At 38.8% G+C, this 19983-nt stretch overlaps 2 protein-coding genes across 2 annotated transcripts in view; one reads left to right on the plus strand and one right to left on the minus strand.

Annotated features, from left to right (window-relative positions):
* The window catches only part of MCM9 (minichromosome maintenance 9 homologous recombination repair factor), a 187699-nt gene that overhangs the window by 66948 nt on the left and 100768 nt on the right, over nt 1-19983 (plus strand). The gene's annotated exons all lie outside the window — the stretch shown is intronic.
* Nucleotides 2174-18513, minus strand: ASF1A (anti-silencing function 1A histone chaperone). Its single transcript, XM_020971615.2, has 4 exons — nt 17788-18513; nt 12494-12609; nt 7437-7613; nt 2174-2571 (listed from the first exon to the last, which is right to left on the minus strand). The coding sequence occupies exons 1-4, from the start codon at nt 17894-17896 to the stop codon at nt 2359-2361; spliced, it is 615 nt and encodes a 204-aa protein (XP_020827274.1). The 5' UTR covers nt 17897-18513; the 3' UTR covers nt 2174-2358.

Below are 19983 nucleotides of genomic sequence, written 5' to 3' on the forward strand. Positions count from 1 at the left end.
TTTAGAGATCAGTTATTAGAAGATATCATTCTAGATTCCAACATAGAAAGTTCTTTTTTGTTTGCTGATTGATCATTCCCTACAAAAATGCTGATTCATTTCTATGTGGATATTCCTAGGACTGGCCCTGGGATTTCACTGGTCTAGGAAGCTGCAAACAAGGTGCTCCCCTCTACAACACAACTTGACACCTTCCCTTCAACTTTTAGTCTTACTAGAGTTGCCTAGACCCCTGTGGCCTAGACTGTAGAGAAGTGAAGTGACTTGCCCAGGGTTGTACAGCTAGCACTGTGTCAGCAGCAAGACTTGAACTCAGGTCTTCCTGGGCTTTTCACTCCTCTGTGCAGCCTCTAGCCCGCACTGACTCTGTATGTAATCCTGGGCAGGTGCTCTTCTGGGTTGCGAGTAGGAAACATTTAAGAAGCCCTGCTCTAGGCACCTCCCTAAGATTGTAAGTTATAGAGAAGCTGTTGTTAACATATTTTGGTAGAAGGAGTTTCCTCATCAGGCAGTTTCTCATACCAATGAAATCTGTTCTTTATCCCTAGTTATTTAGATAATTAAAAATCAGAATTAGAGAGTAGAAGTTTCTGAAGTATACTGGACATTAATAATAATATTAATGTTTATATAAGTACTTTGAGGTTTACATAAGTACTTTGAGGTTTACAAAGTGCTTTATATCATTTGAAAATTCATACAGCTTTTAAAATGAGTCATTTATAAATGAATATTTAATAAAATGGGATATCACATTTCAAAAGCATAGCATGATATAGGGAAAAGAGCACTGAATGTGAAGTCAAAAGATGTGGATTCTTGTTCGGACTCTTCTGCTGACTGGCTATGCAGACCTGGAACCCTTCTTTTTTACCTTCTGGGGCCTATGTGTCTTTTCTTCAAATGAAGGAGAAGGAGGGAGAGTCTAGGGTCTTAGCTCTAAAAACTATGATTCTGTAACATTCTGCAAAATTATCCAGTTAAGAAGTTTTCTTTATTTTTAAAGTGAAAAGTATTAGAAAAACATAGTACTCATATTTAGATTTCCTCTTCCTCAGAACAGCTTTAAAAATATAATTGTGGTATGAAGTTTTATATGTGAAGGCACTTGTATGGCTGCAAAGCTAGGAGAGTCTTCTGTGGGATCTATAAAACGGGCACTGCTGACTTTAATGGGAAGATCATCTATAGGACCCATGCAAGAAGAACAATCATGATTTTAAGTTAATTATCTATTTGAAGATTTTTTTTAATTCCCATAAAAAATTTAGGGAATATCTCAATTCTAAATATATCTAAACTCCTCATTTTTTGTATCTAGTATGGAAATGGGGAAAAGTCCATTATGTCTGAAAGTTACACAGAACAGCAACTAATTATCTATAAAGTCATAGACCCCTTGTTGAGTTCATAATTTTTATATTCGTGTTGTCAGAAATGTATTGTTATGCATTATTAAAAAACATTAAACAGTTACAGATACCTAATGGAAGAATTGGGAGCTGACCCAGCCTCATGTCCATTAAAATAAGAGGGGCTTTGGTTTCTTTTCTTTTTAATATGTTTAATCTATCATAATGATTTGAGGCAGGAAAGATTGTTTAGGAAGTTGGCCTATTTTTAAATATATATGTTTATGTTTATATAGATATTTTAAATAAGTTTGTAAACAATTAAACTCTATTGGCATGTTCTGCTCTTTCTCCCTACACTAAATTATTTGCTCAATGCTGAGCAATAAAAGGACCGTGTACATGATGAGGGAAGTCACGTACTAAAATCCTTTGTAGAGATTTGACTTCAAATTGCCTGTGTTAAGGAATAAACACGTGCTCTAAAAGAAATGGAAATTTGCTCCTGAAATTATACCTCACTATATATATGGCTTCACAGAAGCACACATTTTAGGATAATACAGAGATTTTTTTGTTTTCATTTCAATTTGGTTGAAGTGTTCCAACCTCTTATTAGTGGCTGGTGAAACTGTAGTCTGCTTTATTTATCTTATCCAAGAGATCATGTGATAATTTTTTTTTATCCTGGTCTAAGGATTCTTATTTTTCATTGTTGGTGCTTAGACTAGTATTACAGAGGAGAAGAAGAAAATATAATATATATGCTTTAATCAGATTAGTTTTAGAGCAAATAAAATAACACATTAGAGAAAAAAGAATTACTTAAAAATAGTTGTATTTATATTCCACAATTTGATCAAATACTGGTTCTTATAAACTTTCTACAGGATGTTTTTAAAACAAATTCTTCACATTTTGTCTTGACTATGTACTTACGGAATTTCAGAGAAATAGTTCTGTTTGTTTTTTATAGCTTAACATGTACTAAAGGGATGGCAGGTAGTCACATGCAGTCCATATGGGATTCTAACATGACATTTAATGAATTTTCTGATGTTGACCATCCCTTTGATGCTGAAGGCAATGCATCTGTTGAAAGAAGTGACTGTAGGTTTGGGTTACTACTCTCTGCATCTTCCAGTTTTTCAGTATTGTCTTCCCAGTTAATGTGGAATCTTGTAACCCTGGGATTAGATGCCAAAATATTCCTTTGAAGCTAGAAGTGAGGAAGGAAAAAGTACATTTAGATGGTAAGAGTTAAATCACTTAGTACAATGTGGTATGCAATTAAGCTCTTAATAATCAGATTGGGAGAGTAGTGGTTCATTGGCCTTGGAATCAGGAAGACCCAAGTTCAAATTCTGCCTCTGACACTTACTAGCTGTGCCAGCCCTGGGCAAATCGCTCAAACTCTGTCCGAGCTTCCTCATCTGTAAAATGGGGATGATGATAATAACTACCCTCATAGGACTATTGTGGGGATCAAATGAGATAACAATATAGGTAAAACCTCACAAAAGGTTTATACTATGTGTGTGTAAACTTTAAAGCCCTAAATAAGTGTTAGTAGTTATTATTATTATAAATGTCTTGGTGTTTGTTCACCAGGGGGTCTTCAGGGTAAGCTTTAAGATACTGTAAATCAAGTTCAGTGGATTACAAAGGTATGGCGCCATGGCAAAGAAATGAAGGTAGTAAATGGCTAGAAAGGGTAACTTTTTCTAATGAACTCAGCAATAACGAGTGAATAGAAAGAGCAATGAATGGGGAACCGGGAGAAGTGACTTTAAAATTTTTAATTTCTAAATGTTTGTTTCCTTTAAGAAAAAAAAAAGGAAAGAGCACTGGGTGTTTGAGACGATTAAGTTTAGGTCATTTTGTTTTATCTGTTCCATAGATGAAATGGCTTATTGAGAGGTACTATAGAAACTTCAAAGAAAAATTTTTTAAACTTAGTTTAACACTATGACCATCTGGTAATAATAAAGATACACTGCAGATTAAGGGAAGACTTGTCTTGTTTTTCAAATGCTTCATCGAATCCCAAAGTAATGTACTAATACTTTTTAGAAATAGGATTAAATAAGCTTAATTAAGCATAGCCACCTTTTTCTACTGTCAATCTGTCAACAAGAATTCATTAAGAATTCATTCACTTACTATGTGTGAGGTTAAGAGTGGTTTCACCACTCATTCATCCTCTAAAAGGTCCTTCACAATACTTCACTACCAAGCTTTCTTATACAATAGTGTTATCATGTTGAAACTATTTCCTTTCTTTCTAAATTCAGAATTTAGCAGCAGGCAATAATAAAGCTAGCTATGGTCTATGCCCTATCTGTTTAAAATGCTTAAAATTCGTGTAGTAGAGTTATAAAGGGCAGATCAATTTTCAAAATGATCTTCTGAGTTTGGAATTTCATGCTGTTAATTATAGAAAATATGTACATTAGAACAAGAATTACGATATCAACAACTTCCATGTTGTTCTACCATCTGCCTCTGTTCATTAGTGGTTTCTCAGCCATTTAAATAGGAGGACTCATTCTTAGGGAAAAAAAAACCATTTTTTTTGTCTTTTGTGAAAGGAAAGGAATGTTATTATACAAATCTTAAGCTACAGGCCAGGTTTGGGGGCTATTGGTGGTGTGAACCTGCAATTTCATCAGTTGAGGGAACTCCTGGTGTGGAAACTTCCTCCACTGAAGTTGCCAGTTGGCAACTCCTTTGCAATTTGGAGTCTGAAAGAGTTGCCTGGGACAGAGGTGAAATGACTGCCCATGTGTCAGAGACAAAACTTGAACCCTAGTCTTCTTAAGTCTAAGGCAGGCACTTTATCCACATTACTGCATGCCGCCTTTTGTGAATAACATATAACTAATTAAATCAAATTTCATTAAATCCCACCCATCTCCACACAATGCTGCTTATCTTCTGGCTGTCATCTTTGTTTCCACCCCCAACTGCCAAAAACTAGGCCATCTGATAGGTGGGCTTTCTTCATCTTACCTTGATGGGAACCAGGCCTAAATTAAATTATTTCATTAAATCCTAGCCATCTCCTCTTGATGGTATTTCTCATCTCCCTCCAGATTCCAACCCTTGTTCCCTCTGTTCTGGTCTTAGCTTACTCAGAACCAAGCCTCCATTGCCCCTTCCCCACCATCTCTACAACACCTAACATAAATATAAGTATGCCACCATCCACCTGCTTTCCAGCTACTCTTCAAGTACTGTCTTCTCTCATTAGAATATAACCTCCTTGAGGGTTGGGACTGTCATACTTGCCTGTATTTATGTCTCAGGTGCTTGGCATAGTGCCTGGCCCATAGTAAATGTTTAATCTATCCAATATAAATAACTGTACTAATGTGACCAAAAAAAAAATACTACCTTATTCACCCATATGAACGAATTCCACAGGAATATGGACTGATTTGACAGATTTGCTCTTATATTCAACCTTACTTTGTTTTCACTCACTGAAAATATTACCAGTTAAACTGAATACAGTTTATTTCATAGTATTCCATCAGAGGAAATTAAGGAAAGCACAGGAAACCATGAGTTTTAACTCCCCCTCTGCCATTAACTATTTGTGTGACATTAGGCAAGTTACTTAAACTTACTAGGCCTCAGTTTCCTCATTCTTAAAACGAGGACAGTCGGGCTAGCTAAATCTAGGTAGCCAACTTTTTGAAAAGCTGTCTGAATTTACACATCTCTCATTTATACAATCATTTTGGCTTTTCATAGAGAGGGGATAATTACCTAAGCAATACAATAAAGAAAAACAAAAATTAAGAATCATTAATAGTTAGGATTGATTAAAGCAGAAGCTCTTTGAAAAAGAAGCAAAAGACATTAAACAAATTTAATCAGACTCAAGACCCAACATTCCTCATCTTGGTCCTTGGTTCCTCATATTCTTTTACCTATTCCAAAAGGTCTATGTACATACATACAAAACTAAGAAGAATCCTTAGTTCTTTACAAAAAAAAACTGAACAGTCATCCTTCACACAGGAAGACTTGATTAAATTTTGGATTCAAGGTCTTTGCTCTATCTTCCTTTTATACTTGGTTTTAACTATGAACTGTAGTAACAATATTGTCTGTTGGTGATATGTGATTGCATTGTTTTTAACTTATTCTTTTTTATGATTTATTTAGGTTTGACATTTTATTAAATGCACTGTTTACTCAAGTTATATATGAGCAAAAGCTTCAATAATTAAGATTTTTTACCATGATTCTAAAAGAATGAGGTTCTAACACACAATTTCAAGTTCTGACAAGCAAACTAGGTTAACTACCATGTTACTTATGAGATAGAATTCTTTTCAAACATAGAAGTGGCTTTAGAACAGAGATCTGCTTAATGCTTTCTCTGTTTGTCCCCAGCAATAGTCACAAAGCTCTGGGCCAGCAGCAGAAATGAGCCAGGTTGGAAGAGCCAGAAAAGACTAAGTAGAGATGAAGAAAGGGTGGAATCAAAGTCATTTCATTCCCATCTCTATTTCTGGCATCAAAAAATGAAGGTCTCTGGTATTGGGAAGTACTTATCTGAAAGTGTGGGTACATCTTCCACCTCTTTCCATTCCACATGATTGTATTGGTGTCCTTTCAAAGAGTCCTTCAGAGGCTTTCCTTTTATATAGCACTAAGCTGTCATTGGATGACAAAATCATAGACTTATGTCCCTTTATGTTACAGATGAGGAAACTGAGGCCCAGGAAGGTATATGATATGCCCAAATCACACAAGTAATAATCATCAGATGTGTGATTTGAACCCAAGTCCTCTGACACCAGAGGTAGTATTCTTCACACCACACCATACTATGGTCCACCTACTATTTCTCATTTTCGCTGGTAAAATGTTGCAGCTTATATATGGATATCATAATTTTATCAGTTGCCCTTTGGGTCACAAAAAAAATGTGATTTTTCTAAGACCAAGGTGTTGCGTGATTGCTAGTCCTTAGAACTGGAAATGCCATTAGAGACCATTTGGTCGAGCCCCTTCATTGAAAGATGAGAATGCTGGGGCTTGGAAATTCACATGCCCAAGGTACCATAGATACTAAGTGGAAGAGTTGGGATTTGATTCAGGTCTCTGAATCCAAATCCAGTGCTCATTATAGCAACAAAACTGTTAAGAGCTGGACTATTGTAGCAGCGAGTGCCTAAAATGTCATGCAACTTCCAAAAAATTGAAAGAAGTTTACAGAGGAGTTGAACTAAATATTCTGTGAGGTCTCATGCTCTGGAATATTGAATCATGGCTTGTAGGTAAATTTTTCTTCCATGATTCCTACTGACCTTCATCCCTGGATGAAATAAGAAACCAAATTACATTATTTAGTGTGTGTAAAAACAGAGAATTAAGCAAAACAGGAACATCACTGGGAGAAAAAAGTAGCTGGTTAAGTGTGGTTACACACTGTTCAGAATTTGATTGCTCATCCAGAGAAGAGCTTGCACACACATACAAGGCTGAGGAAGGTGGTGATTAGGGCCACAGAACCTCTGAAACAGAAATCAGTATCTCTGGGTTCTTTATTATGAAGAACATTAATCAAATATCCCCTGGATACATGGCACTATCAAATCAGTTTTAACTAACAACTTCCATCTGTTTCAGATGGGTATTATTACTAGTGGCCAACAATGCTTTGCATATAGGGAAAGATTATTAAAACCTTTGAAATGAAAAAGCTGGGTAGGTAAATGCCCTCCTAAAGGCCACAGGTCTAATTTAGTTAACTGAGCCAAGAGAGGTGTAGTCCCCTTTGTTTTAGAATCTCAAAAGCATATTACAAACATTAATTACCAAACCTTCACAAGGAAAAACAATAATTACACTCATCATGAATTATGCAGACAGTTAAGACTTCAATTGTGCACTTCAACTAGCATCAAAACTTCAGAATCTGACTCATAACTATTTCTTACTTAGTAAAAAAAGCCACACACATAATTAATATAAATTGCAGCTTCCCAGAAGTCCGTTTTTGTCACCTTTGAATTATGTAGTGAAAGCAAATTAATTAAAAGATAAGCTTGAAATGTTACTTACCTTAGAAAAGTCTGGTTTTACTGGTGGGTTTTCCCTTAATTCTGTTTCCGTATATTCATTATTTACATAATAGCCAACTCTAATAAATTCTTGACCTCGATAGGTACATGTAATTAGCACAACTGTTACACCTACTGCATCTGCATCTGGTATAAGTCCTGGATTTGGTGCATCAGCCTAGAATGATTAAAAAAGAGGGTGGGGAAGAAAGGTTAACTGTAGGCAAGATGAAGATTTTAGTTACCTCAAACATCAGATGGAGATAGAGCAGTAAGATCTAGAAACTATTTGCAATTGTGCTGTGAAAGCAAATGTCTATTTTTGAGACTTACAGCTAGAGAAAGTTGTTATTCTTCCTCCATTTTTGATGTTTTATGAAGAATTTGGCTATATCCAAAATCAAGGATTTGTGTTATGTTAGCTAAATGAGCAATTAAAGATAAAAGTTACTGGGGCAGCTAGGTGGCGCAGTGGATAGAGCACTGGCCCTGGAGTCAGGAGAAGCTGAGTTCAAATGTGGCCTCAGACACTTATAACTGTGTGAACCTGGGCAAGTCACTTAACTCCACTGCCTAGCCTATCCCACCCCCAAAAAAAGATAAAAGTTACCAAAGTCATCAATTTATTATCCAGAAACACACAATAATTGTCTGAACAACATTTATGCCGCTAATTTCCTCCACCACCCAGCATCCTCTCATTCAACTCCCACTATCTACAACCATTTTACTGACCTAGATTTAAAACTGAAAGCAACTAAACAGACTAATATGTCAGGATCATCTTTAGAAGGGACTAAACATTAATTCCCAAAACATATTATAGCATCTACTGTGTGCCCCGATTGACTGTAAGTACATACATAAAAACAGTATATAGCTGTGTAACTCTGGGCAAGTCACTAAATCCCAACTGCCTCACCAAAAAAAAAAGTGCTTAAAAAAAGTATATAAGAATAACACAAAGCAAGATGTAATCCAACTGCCAAACTGATGTACAAACCCACAAAAAAAGATCATTTTGGGCTAGTCAGTGAAGGTTTCACAAAGGGCCAAGTGGGTTGGATTTATAAAGGTGGGAAGAAAGCATGTGAAGACATTCCAGGAAGGGGAAAAAAGGCCCAGAGATAGGGGCAGCTAGGTGGCGCAGAGGATAGAGCACTGGCCCTGAAGTCAGGAGGACCTGAGTTCAAATCCAGTCTCAGACCAAACACTTGATCATTTACTAGCTGTATGACCCTGGGCAAGTCACTTAACCTCAATTGCCTAAAAATAAAAATTTTAAAAAAAGGCCCAGAGGTAGAAAGAAATAAGCACAGTATATGCAAAACATGGTATGAAGACTGGTGTCTAGAGTACACTCTACACTAGACAATGAGACATAGAGTTGAATGGGTTGGGTTCAGGGGGGCCAGTTTATTTAGAAGACCTAGAATGCCACACTAAGAAATTTAAACTTGATGTTACTGAGGAATATGCAGCTTGTATTTTTCAAATGTCCACTATATTTAAGACATTATGCTTTGTGCAAAGAATACAGTTATTAATACGTTCCTTACTCTCAAGAGGCTTTTATAATATAGGAGTGGGTCTCTACTAAGATGAGTCCAATGCACATTCTCTGGGCTGAATCTTGAATCATGGAATGCTAGAGTTTAAAGTTCTCTCAGAGACCATCTAGTCCAGGAATTCTTAACCTCTTCAATGTCACAGACCCATCTGACAGTCTGGTGAAGCCTTTTTTTTTCTTTTTTTCAGAGTAATGTTTTTAAATGTATAAAACTCGTTTTTAAAAACAAGTTCATAGAACCCACGTTGAGCTCCCCTGATCTAGTCCAACTCCTCTCCCCAACTTTTTTTTAAAAAACCAAGACCAAGAGAGAGAAGTAACTCAGCTACATTCACTCTGGGAGTTAGTTACTCCAGTTTTCCCATTTTTCTATGTCTCTCCCCATCCCTCACCCCCGTTAATAATGTGCAGTTTGGCGCTCCTTTATAGGCTATACTTGCTTCTCTGATTTACGCCTGGTATTTAAGTCTCTGGCAGATATGAGATGGATATTCACCTGTATTTGTGTATATTCAGCAAGGAAAGGTTTTATGAAAAGATGTTATTTTGAAGCAGCATTGGGAAGAGGAGATCATCTGCTTTTTGCCTGGAAGTACAATCACTCAAATAGTCTGGCTTGGGGAGGTCATTCGGAGATTCCCACTTGTTGGGAGTAGGAACAATGAAGGAAGACAGCCCGTTGTGAACTGGAAGTCATTCCCTCGTCCATACTTTGTTTTCCATGAACAAACTGATTCTGGATATTCCTTTAGATTGCATTTTGATATTTAGTTTGGATAGGGCTAGTTGAAATTGCTGCAGAGGTCCCTTTCGTTAGCCAGAAGGCAGCACAGTATGCATAGCACAGCTTATCTAGGGGTCTTCAGACATTTTACTCCAGCTACCTCTGGACAGGTGTTTGATCTTCTGCCAACTACTTTAAACCAGAGACTCGTCATCCTGGAGGAGGTCTCAGAAGTCAGTTAGTCCAGTACCCTCATTTTGAAGGAAAAGAAACTGAAGCCCCGAGAGAAGTGCTCAAGGTCATACAGAAGTAGTGGCAAAACCAGGATTGGAACCCAGGTCTCCTCACTCTAAGTCTAAGGCTCTTTCCACAATGTTAGGTTGCCTCTTATATCGGTTCACTTCTCTCACTACTGACATACCTTTAAGAAAAATCTCCTACCTGTATGCTGTCAAACCAAGAAGTGACAGACAATCGAAGTATTCCTGAGGCTGATCACTGCTGGGAAAACCATACTTTTTTTCATTAAAACACCTCAAGTATTATATCATTAAGTTTGTTATATGCACAAGTTTAAAATCATGACCTAATTCTTATTGTAGTTCATCTGTTCTTTTTGGCTCCATGTCCTAAAGTCCAAGCTTTTGGATACATTTATCATCCCTGATGCACTCAGCCAAAATTTGAGGGTGTTTTTAATAGCATAAGGTGTCCCAAAAGAATCAGTGCAGTGTTCTCTCTAATAGCCTTAAGGCTGTGTGGCAATAGTGGACAGAGAGCCATCCCGTAAGCCAGAAAGACCTAGATTCAAAACATGCCCCTGTTCTTTAGGGAACTCTCTAGTCAGGTCAAGTCAAGAAGTATTTATCAAATGTTTATTACATACCAAGCACTGTGCTAAGACTCCATTACCAAGAAGGTGCCAATAAGCACTTGTAGAGGGAGTTTCCTCACCTAGGATTTTGCTGTATCAATGAAATCATGGGCCTAGTCCTTTTCCCTATCCTAAAATACACAAGAAAGGTTTCCTTACAGGTTTTGTTGAACTTAAAGCAGAAATTATCAAAAATATATGTACACCCCTTTATTAGTACATGACTGGAGTAGCCTAACAAGGACTATTACTTTAAAATAAAATAGAAGAAGCAATAGGCGACTTCCTATTTTAGCATGGGTCAAGCAGCATCTTTGCCACACCATAAATCCTCTCTATAGACCATGTGGTTCACCTCATGGATCAGAGCTAATTCTACTTCTCTACACAAAGAAACTTCAGGGAGGACTTTGCTAAGCTGAAAAGGAAAGAAAATAGCTTTCCAGGTATTTATAAATTCTGTCAAAGTAAGTTCTAACTGCTCATGTGATCTTAGGGAAATCTTTAAATCATACTTCCCCCTTTAATGGTATCAACTTCTTTTTTATTCAATTATTTGTTGAGGTTTGCTAACTCTTATCTGCTGCCCTTTATAATACCTACTATATTTATTATAGTGTCATCCATCTGTGAAGGAGTGGGGAGGGGTGGGCAATGTAAGGGGAAGATGAGTGTTAAGGATGAAGAAAAAAAAAGTTCATTGTTTTCTGAGTTAAGAATTCATGATACAAATTTTTGCCTGGAGTGTTGCAATTTTTTGAGATAGACACCAAGATCCAAAGTCAAGTGCTAAGAATTCATTATTTGGAGAATTTCACAATCCTATATTCCCCTCCATTGCCTAGGATAATTGAGAACTGACTGAATTGTTCTGCCCAGTTAAACTGTCATAGGTCAAAGCAACAACTTATGCAAAGAAAGTGCTAAGTTAGGGGATGTGACTTATTTTTTAATAGGAATACATAAGAATTTATTGTAAGGGTTTCCCCCCCCTGCTTCTGTTCATGCTGGAAAATAACTGAAGGTGTTACCAGTCAAAAACATGGTCCTGGGTCAACTGAGAGTAAGAATAGTTGATACCTCTAAGTGATTAACAATAACCATTACGTGGTATTCTCAGCTCAGAAAAATTATACACTGATATGGGTAAATTAGTACAATGAGAAGGTATGCTGGGAAACTTGATTAGAGGGCCACTCAAAAAATTATTTGCTTGATATACATCCTCACACCTCTAACTTCTATTTTCCATAGCCCCCAAAAACCTATATACTTTGCTACATACCTTACTTTAGTATAGGTCCACTATATATAGCCCTTGCCATCCCTAATAAGGCTTAACATATGTTAGTGATGCTCAAAGTATGGTCACCAGAAAGTTAGTGGTCCATGAGCATCATTCAAAGATTTGTTCCACAGGCCAGTCTGGCCTTTTGTCATATTCAAGTTGATAATATAAACAGTGTGTTTATTTTTGTTTCTGGCATAAATCAATCCCACTTATTTATAAAGATGATTCTTCATTGGTGCTATTTTAATGACACAAACATATCTATAATACAACAGTAGAGTGACTTCTAAAAACATTCCCTCCATATTAAAGAGTTAAGAATTTTGTAGTTTCAGGCAAAAGTAGACATAACCTCTATTTGCCTCATTTCCCCTATCTATATAATGGGGATAACAGAAACTCTCTTGCAGTGTTGTTGTGAGGATCAAATGAGATAACAATTGTAAAGCATTTAGCACAGTATTTGGCACCTGGTAAGTGCTATATAAATGTGAGCTATTATTAATGGAAGTATGTTGTTAAATAAAAGTGAGATTTTACAAATACAAAAATAGACTTTCCAGTAACTTATTGGTACAAATATTTAACAGTAATCTTACCTGAAATACAAACATATGCCTTCCTGCAGGAACAGGGCCCACTAAAACAGAGTCTAAAACTTGGTCGTATTCTTCACTTTCTGCTGAACCCACATAGATAATTTTCCACTCCAAGTCTAGAGTTAAAGACCAATACACATTATTTTACACTCAAGGATTACAACACTGATTAATTTCAATACCCCCTTTAATATCAACTGGTTCACATCTGTTGTCCCTAAATCCACCTCTCCATAGCAGAAGATCCAAAACAGATTCTCAGTTTCTTGGGAAATCTAATCCTTTCTATCCCCTGCTCCTCCGGCAAAATCTCTCACTTAAGAGAGTCAACCCTTAAAACAAAGAGTAAAAAGGAAAGGTGGAAAATGGCAATTCTGCAAAATGAACATATCAGCCAAGTTTGGTATTTCTGTAACAATAAGGTTTTTTTTAAAGTTTGCCATAGTCAGAGGCATGAAAATCATTTGTAAGCTTCCCACTATCTTTGCCTTTATTCATTCACTCAGCAAACATTAATTGCCTACTGTGTGCTGAGAAGATAAAGGTTTTTAAAAATTACTACTGCCTGCTCTAGAGAAGCTTACATTTTACCAGGGAACCATTCACCTGAACCAACTAGTCACACAGTTAATACATTTTCTTTGAACCACCCTATGGGTAAAATTTATCCTTTGTGTCAAAATAATAAACCCAAAGAAATGAGGCATGTGGGGGTGGAGCTCAATGGGGCATGCTTGTTTGGGGTAACCTTTGTGTTCATTTTGCGTATATACAAACTTCTCTAGCACTTATTGCCTACATACTACTTATTTAGCCAACGTCTCATCTTTGCAACTAGACTGAGATATTCTTAAGGGACTGATTCACTTACCAAACTTTATTAAGCTAAGCATTTAAGACACACTGCTACGTACACAAACATTTATTGATGATGAATCATGTAATAGCAGGGATCTAGCTGGTTGAACAGCTCTTCCTCCTATGACATATTTTAGAAAACTCCATTCTACTTTGTGTAATGAAATTTCCCTGTTTTAACACAGCCAACTTTTCTCTTTCTCTTGATTCTCAGACAGGCACATTATAATACCCGTAGAACTGTTCTTGTAATAATGGAGATTTTTATTTTGTATATTTTATACATGTGTATATACTTACATAATACATATAGGACCATTAGCACTAAGTTTCATAGCAAATTTATACTATTTTGGCTCAAATAGGTTTTTGTGGATTAGATGGGGGAAATGACCACAAGGGAACATAGGTTCAGCATAGGAGAAAGGAACATGGTACACATCTCTTCTCCTTGGTTTTATACAGAAACTGAAGAAAACCTCAAATAATATATGAAATGTTCATTAATTGGTGTGTATGTGATTTATATGCCAGTTTTGATAGTCTGTTGGGTTAAAGAATGAATATATTTGAATTTATGAAATAGGTGTTGTTTACAGCTTCTTAAATAATTTATCTTTAAGAAAAATCACTTATTTTACTTTGTATTCTGAGTAACAGTTATTACTTCAGGTGATTTTATTTTCATGATCTGTATTTGTTTAAAAACGCAATGTTTCATGGGTTACAGTTTTTTTATTTGTAGGAAACATTTCCCAATTGGTTATAAGAATCCTGTCAATATGGTGACAACTTAGAGAACACATGCCAAAAATGATAATGAGGGAAGATCATTTGAGTCCACAGTCTGGTTAACTATTCCCATGCCTTCCCTCTCCTTACTTCTTGAGCTACTATTTACTACTACTCTTTTCTTAGGTCAGAATATTCAAAAAGCTTGTCCATGGCTCTGGAAGGACAGAACGGTAGTACCCTACTGTTCTGGAGCAATAAATAACTGACCCTACGAGGGAAAGTTGTCCACCTAGAATATTAGGTAGCATAATGACTACTGCATCCAACAGGAGACCTGGAGGCAGATTTGGAGTCAGAGGACCTGAGTTCAAATCTTTACTCTTTGTATAACCTTGCCCAAGTCATTTAACTTCTTTGGGCTTCAGTTTGCTCATCTAGAAAATAAAGGGGTTAGCCTGAATGATGTCTAAGGCCCTTTCAGCTCTAAATCCAATGACTGTAGGAATAAATGTTTAAAATACAGCTATTATTTTTTAAACAAGCATTTATTAAGCACTTACTGTGTACCAGGTACCATGTTTGACAAAGTTCTCTTCATTTGATCCTCACAAGGCTGAGAGGTAGAAGTTGTTATGATCCTCATTTTACAGTTGAGTTGATTTGCTCAGTTTCACAAGGTTAGTGAGTGTCTAAGGCCACCTTTGAATTCAGGTGGTCCTGCCTCCAGGCCCAAAATCTATCCATTGAGCCATCTAACTGCCTCCCATAACAGCTGCCAATTATAAGTTACTTTAAAAGAAAAACTTTTAAAAACAACCAAAAAAGTTCTTTGAGGTTGTCAAATTAAACACATGTGAAAATCAGCTGAGTGGCTGCAGTGTGGTAGTTATATTATTGAAAGTATGTTGAATACCTTCAGTTCCTTTAATCCACCTGGCCTTTAATCCATTCAAGCAGACCACATTTCCAAGGAACTCCCTGGCACCTTGGTGGTGGGGGTGGTTATGATTCAGCTGAAATGTTTATTCAGGGAAATGACATATCTTAAGTGATAGTTGGTGTATCCTTGACACTCAACCCTACAAATCCCAATACTATAACTGGTTTCTGAATGGATGTCAATTAAAAGTTAAAATGTAGCTTTGCCTCTGTCATAGTGCAGTGCTTTCAGCTATTCAAGACCAGGGACCCAGAGAGGCTCTTCATCCATGTCCTGAGCTCCTATATTCCTTATTAGCTTTGAGACCTAAAATAGGAGGCACTACCAAAAATATGTTTATGACTCAGGAAATTCATACTGAATTAATAAATAACACTTACTTCTGGCAATTCCTCCCCTCACCTCCTTTAATCTGTTCATCTGCCTTATACTTAATGCTGATGGTGGCTAAGAGGCTACAACTGTCTGAAATGAACAAGGTGCTTTTGAATAATGAGAAAACAGAAAAGCAATCCTGTATGTTGCTGTTATTCAGCTTTCTTTTATTTTAAGTCTGTTAACTTTTAAAACTTGGCCCATTTCTTGATCCATCAAATTCAAATAGCTGTGCAGAATGATTAAATGGCTTAAAAACACCAGGAAATGTCAGTTAATAATCAAGAGAAAGGATATTTTATGAAGTTTACTTTGAAAGCTTCCACAAGGGAAATTCCAAGTAATTCCCAATTAAAATTTAGCACCCACAATATAGTACATCAGTGACAGATTTGAAATAGTGTTTTCACATTTTGGAAACTAAAGATTTAACAAAATTGAAGAGAATTTTTTAAAAAGATCCTTGAGATAAATTTTGTGCTATCTGAAATTGCATTTATTCTATATACCATAAAAATGATGAAATTTTCATCGTTCAAATATAAAATATTTTAGGCCCTGAAATATGTTTACTACCCAAATGACCTTGAACAAGTCACTTAACCTCTCTGGGTTCAGTTTCCCGATCTGTCAATGGAGGGCACTGAACTAAATGACTCCTCAGGATCCCTTCGGCCTCGAAGTGATCTTATTTATGATCTTATTTAAGCACTTAAAACTTTTTTTTCTTAACCCTCTTCAACCTCTTATGAGTCTGTTTAAGTACAATTTTCACTTTTCATTGGTTGACAGGGGCTTATCTTAATAGCATGTCAACAAGTTCCTGAGCTTTATCTTTTTTTTAGTGGGTAGCGCCCCCCGGATATCAACTGTCAAAGCTCCACCACTCTTAATTGGGTTCTGAACAGATCCCATTTCCTGGCCCACACATTCAGTCCTACAACTAACATTTTTAACTCATTTATGCCAGTGTGTTCCACGTAACTTTGGAGGGTTTGCAATTAGTTGCCTTCTGACACACACCGGAAAATGTTTTCTCCTAAAGTTATTTTAAAAGTTTTTTGAAAATTTAATTATTCCCAGAGTTATTAGAAATAATAGTTAGCTTAGCCTTTATAGCCGGTATGCTTTAACGTTTGCAAAGAGCTTTCCATTAGCATCCTGGAGCCCCTCTTGTCCCTGGACATGCTCCTTGTAGCCAAGGCTGCTTGGAGGTGATTCCCTCTAGAGCCTCTCGAATTATTTGCAGTTGTCAGAATCCCCGGGGAAGACTGCTTGGCACCCTGCCCTCTCCCGGGGTTGGTAGGGGCGGGGGGCGGGTGTAAGAGCTCCGAGGGAGGGAGTGTGTGGATGTCTGTCTCTGTACCCGCCTCCCCACCTGATTCAGGAAACCGGAGAGGAAGGCTGAAAGCTTGCCCCGGCTTTTCCTGCCGGTCTAATTAGGCTAGGAGGAGCAAAGGCCCCCTGGAATAAAGTAGTGCAACTTTAAAGGGAGTTCTGGCCTTTCAAAGTGGGAGTCGGGGGAGGTAGGCAGGTGTTTGGAGTTACAAGCACTTAAAGCAACCGGGGGGAGGGGGGGGTTGCAAGTAGTGGAGCTAGTGACGCCAGGGGCTCAGAGCTCAATTTCCACTCTTTGGGTAAAAGATGGCTCCGTTTTCGAACTCTCCGGCGAGCACAGACACGCGCACACACCAGACTCGGCTCTTTTAAAAAAAAAAATCTCATCTCCACTACTCCCCCCCACCCCAGTCCCAGGCCATGCAAACAGGGGGTCTTGCACTCTCTCCCTACGAAGGTTTCTTCGCATTGGTCTCTCGGCTAAGCCAACTCCTCGTCTTGGAGCAACCAAGGGGTACTGAGGCTCGCGGGGGTGCCCGCAGGGCTCCTCTCTCCTCCCGTTAACCCTTCTCCCACACCCAGACAAAGCTGACAACATGGCTACCACCACTCAAACAAGTTACTTGCAACTTCAGCCCGGCTTTGCAAAAAGGCAGCGGTGGGAACCGGGGTGGCTTCCCCTCCTTCCCGGTCGGTCTCCCCGCCGTGGCGAAGGACACAACAGTGAAACGCACCCGCTTCAAGTTTCCCTCCTGCAGCAGCAAGGGGCAGCGGCGGGAGCCGCGCGCCCCGGCCAAAGCCCCGCCGGCCCCTCCGGAGCTGCAGGTCTGCAGCAGCAGGAGCAGCAGCTCATCCTCCTCCTCCTCCTCCTCCTTCCTTCCTTCCTTCCCTCCCTCTCTCCCTTAGATGCAGCGGAGGATAAAACTGGGAAAGAGTGGAGGGAGAGAAGAAAAAAAAACCACCAGGCCTTGGGAAAGTTTTCGCAGAGAAAAACCTGCCCCAGAGCGCCCCAGACTGAAGCCCCCCTGGCGGGATCCCATCTACTCACCTTCCGACAGATCCTCTATGCACTCAAACGTGATTTCGAACTGAAAAGGGTTGTAGAAAGGAGAAGGATTGTCCAGCACCACTACATTGTTCACCTGAACCTTTGCCATATTTTGAGAGAGAGAGGGAGAGAACCCCACACAAACAATAGGAATGGGGTGTTCTTGCAGCACAACCAAGTCCAACGTGTTCTGGCTGGGCGAAGCCCCCGTCCAGCACCGGCCCCGGGCCAACGGCGGGCGGCGGCGACTTGGGAAACTTTTTGTTGTCTTTCCCTCCTCGTCGTCCCTTCTTCTTCTTCTTCTTCTTTTTTATTTACACCGGGAAACAACTCCACAGTGTTTTTGCAGCTTTCCTATTTCACTCAACTACAGCCCATTCTGCTCGGTTAACTAGCAGCGTGGGCCCCGATTGGCTGCACGCTGAGCTCTGACCCTCCTCCTCCTCCAGCTCCTGCTCCGGGAGAGAGCAAGATGGGCTCCCTTCCCCTGAATGGGCTCCGAAAGGTTCGCGGCTGCTCCACCTGCTGGCGTAGACGAGGACAAAGGCGGAGAACAAAGTGAGCCGGGTGACAGCCTGGGAGGAACGCCGGGGAGGGCTCCTCCGGAGCCGAGCGGGGCAGAGCGGAGCGGGCTGGCGGGCGAGAGGGGGAGAGAGCCGAGGAGAGTCGGGAAGCCCCGCCCACGGGATTGTTTCCACGCTGTTCTCACGTAGGGTGTGTCAGCCAGTAGTTACCGGGGATCTGGGAGGGGAGGGGACTTGGGAGGAGTGGGGAGGGGAAGAGGGAGGGGAGGAGAGGAGGGAAAGGAGGGGAAAAGGGAGGGGAGAGAGAGGCCAGGGGAGGGGAGAAGTGTGAGGAGGGAAAGGAAAAAAAGGAGGGGGAGGAGGAAGAGGGAAAAGGAGTGAAGGGGAAGGGAAAGAAAGGGAAGAGAGAATGGAAAAAGGAAAAGGGAAAGGAGGAGAGGAGAGCAAAGAGTGTTGACTTTCCTAATTTTGCTTTATTTAAGTCTATCAGCACTGTTTTCTCTGAAATTTAAGGATTCTGTTGAGTTCAGCAGATCAGTGTATCATATACATTACAGCAATATTTATTAGTGTGTGTGACCCATGCACATGGGGGAAGGTTCTTGTGAATGCATATATTTAGCAAACAAGATGCCTTCCTAACTTGAAGTCATAGGGATAACTAGGAAACTCGCCCCCACTCTCCACATGGATCCAGCTTTACAAATCTGCCATCTTCTAAAGTCTGAGGAGCCCCCTTTCTAGGAGTTCCTAACCTTTTTCGTTTCATGGATTCCTTTAGCAGTCTAGTAGGGCCTCTGGACTACTTTGCAGAATCCTATTTTAAATGCCTAAAATAAAATACATAAGATGAAAAGGGAATCCAAGTATTTTGAAATATCAAAAAAAATTTAATCCAAGATCACAGACCCCCAAGTTAAGAATCCCCTCCAAGTCTTTACAATTCTAGAAAGCCTTTCCTAAATTGAAAGTTAGAAATGTAATGAGGTTCACTTCAGTGCTCTGTTGATAGAGGGGGAGGAGGGAGTAAAAATTAGAAGGGGGGAAAAGAGGAACATAGGAGAGAAAAGGAAGGGGTAGCCTGGAGAGATGAGAAAAGCAAAAAAGATGAACATTGCCAGACATTAGATATAATTCAAAATCTAAGATCTTTCAAACTATTAGTAATTTTAGACTTATATTTTTAGCACTCAAAAACGCATGCCCAAAGCCAGTACAATGAGGGAAAAGTGTTGATTTCATTTATAGACCTTTACTGCTAATATGGACTTTCTAATCTTGGGAAAGAAGATGTGAGTTTTTACCATTTTTAACTTATTAGCAATTACTGATATAAAATAGCAAAACTATTTGAAGTAGAGATCCCTTCCTTCATCCATATTTTTGCTTATCTTAATACTCTCAGCCTAGAAAGTAAGCTGGGTTAAGTTCCTGTGGTACTTAGTGGAGAGTATGTCACTTAACAAAAGCATTTTAACAGACACATAAAGAAATTGGACAAAATGGTTTCCTCATGGTGTTAGTACATACAGGTCACAGTAATGAAACCAAACTGCAAGTGGTACTATATGTAGATGATAGATAGGCCCGTATGAGTGATAGTCATCCTTTGTCTTGACAAGCTGACTGTTAACAAAACCATGATGAATATAGAAGCTGCCCCCTGTTCAGA

Source organism: Phascolarctos cinereus, unplaced genomic scaffold, assembly GCF_003287225.1.
Source record: "Phascolarctos cinereus isolate Bilbo 61053 unplaced genomic scaffold, phaCin_HiC Scaffold_5;HRSCAF=322, whole genome shotgun sequence".
In the NCBI taxonomy this organism is placed as follows: domain Eukaryota; kingdom Metazoa; phylum Chordata; class Mammalia; order Diprotodontia; family Phascolarctidae; genus Phascolarctos; species Phascolarctos cinereus.

What these genes read in the sequence shown, in the direction of transcription:
- ASF1A (XM_020971615.2), bottom strand. Translation starts at nt 17,896, where the DNA reads ATGGCAAAGGTTCAGGTGAACAATGTAGTGGTGCTGGACAATCCTTCT. An exon ending in CATAGAGGATCTGTCGGAAG is followed by an intron (nt 12,610 to 17,787) that starts GTGAGTAGATGG and finishes CTTTAACTCTAG; the next exon opens with ACTTGGAGTGGAAAATTATC. An exon ending in TAAAACCAGACTTTTCTAAG is followed by an intron (nt 2,572 to 7,436) that starts GTAAGTAACATT and finishes CCTCACTTCTAG; the next exon opens with CTTCAAAGGAATATTTTGGC.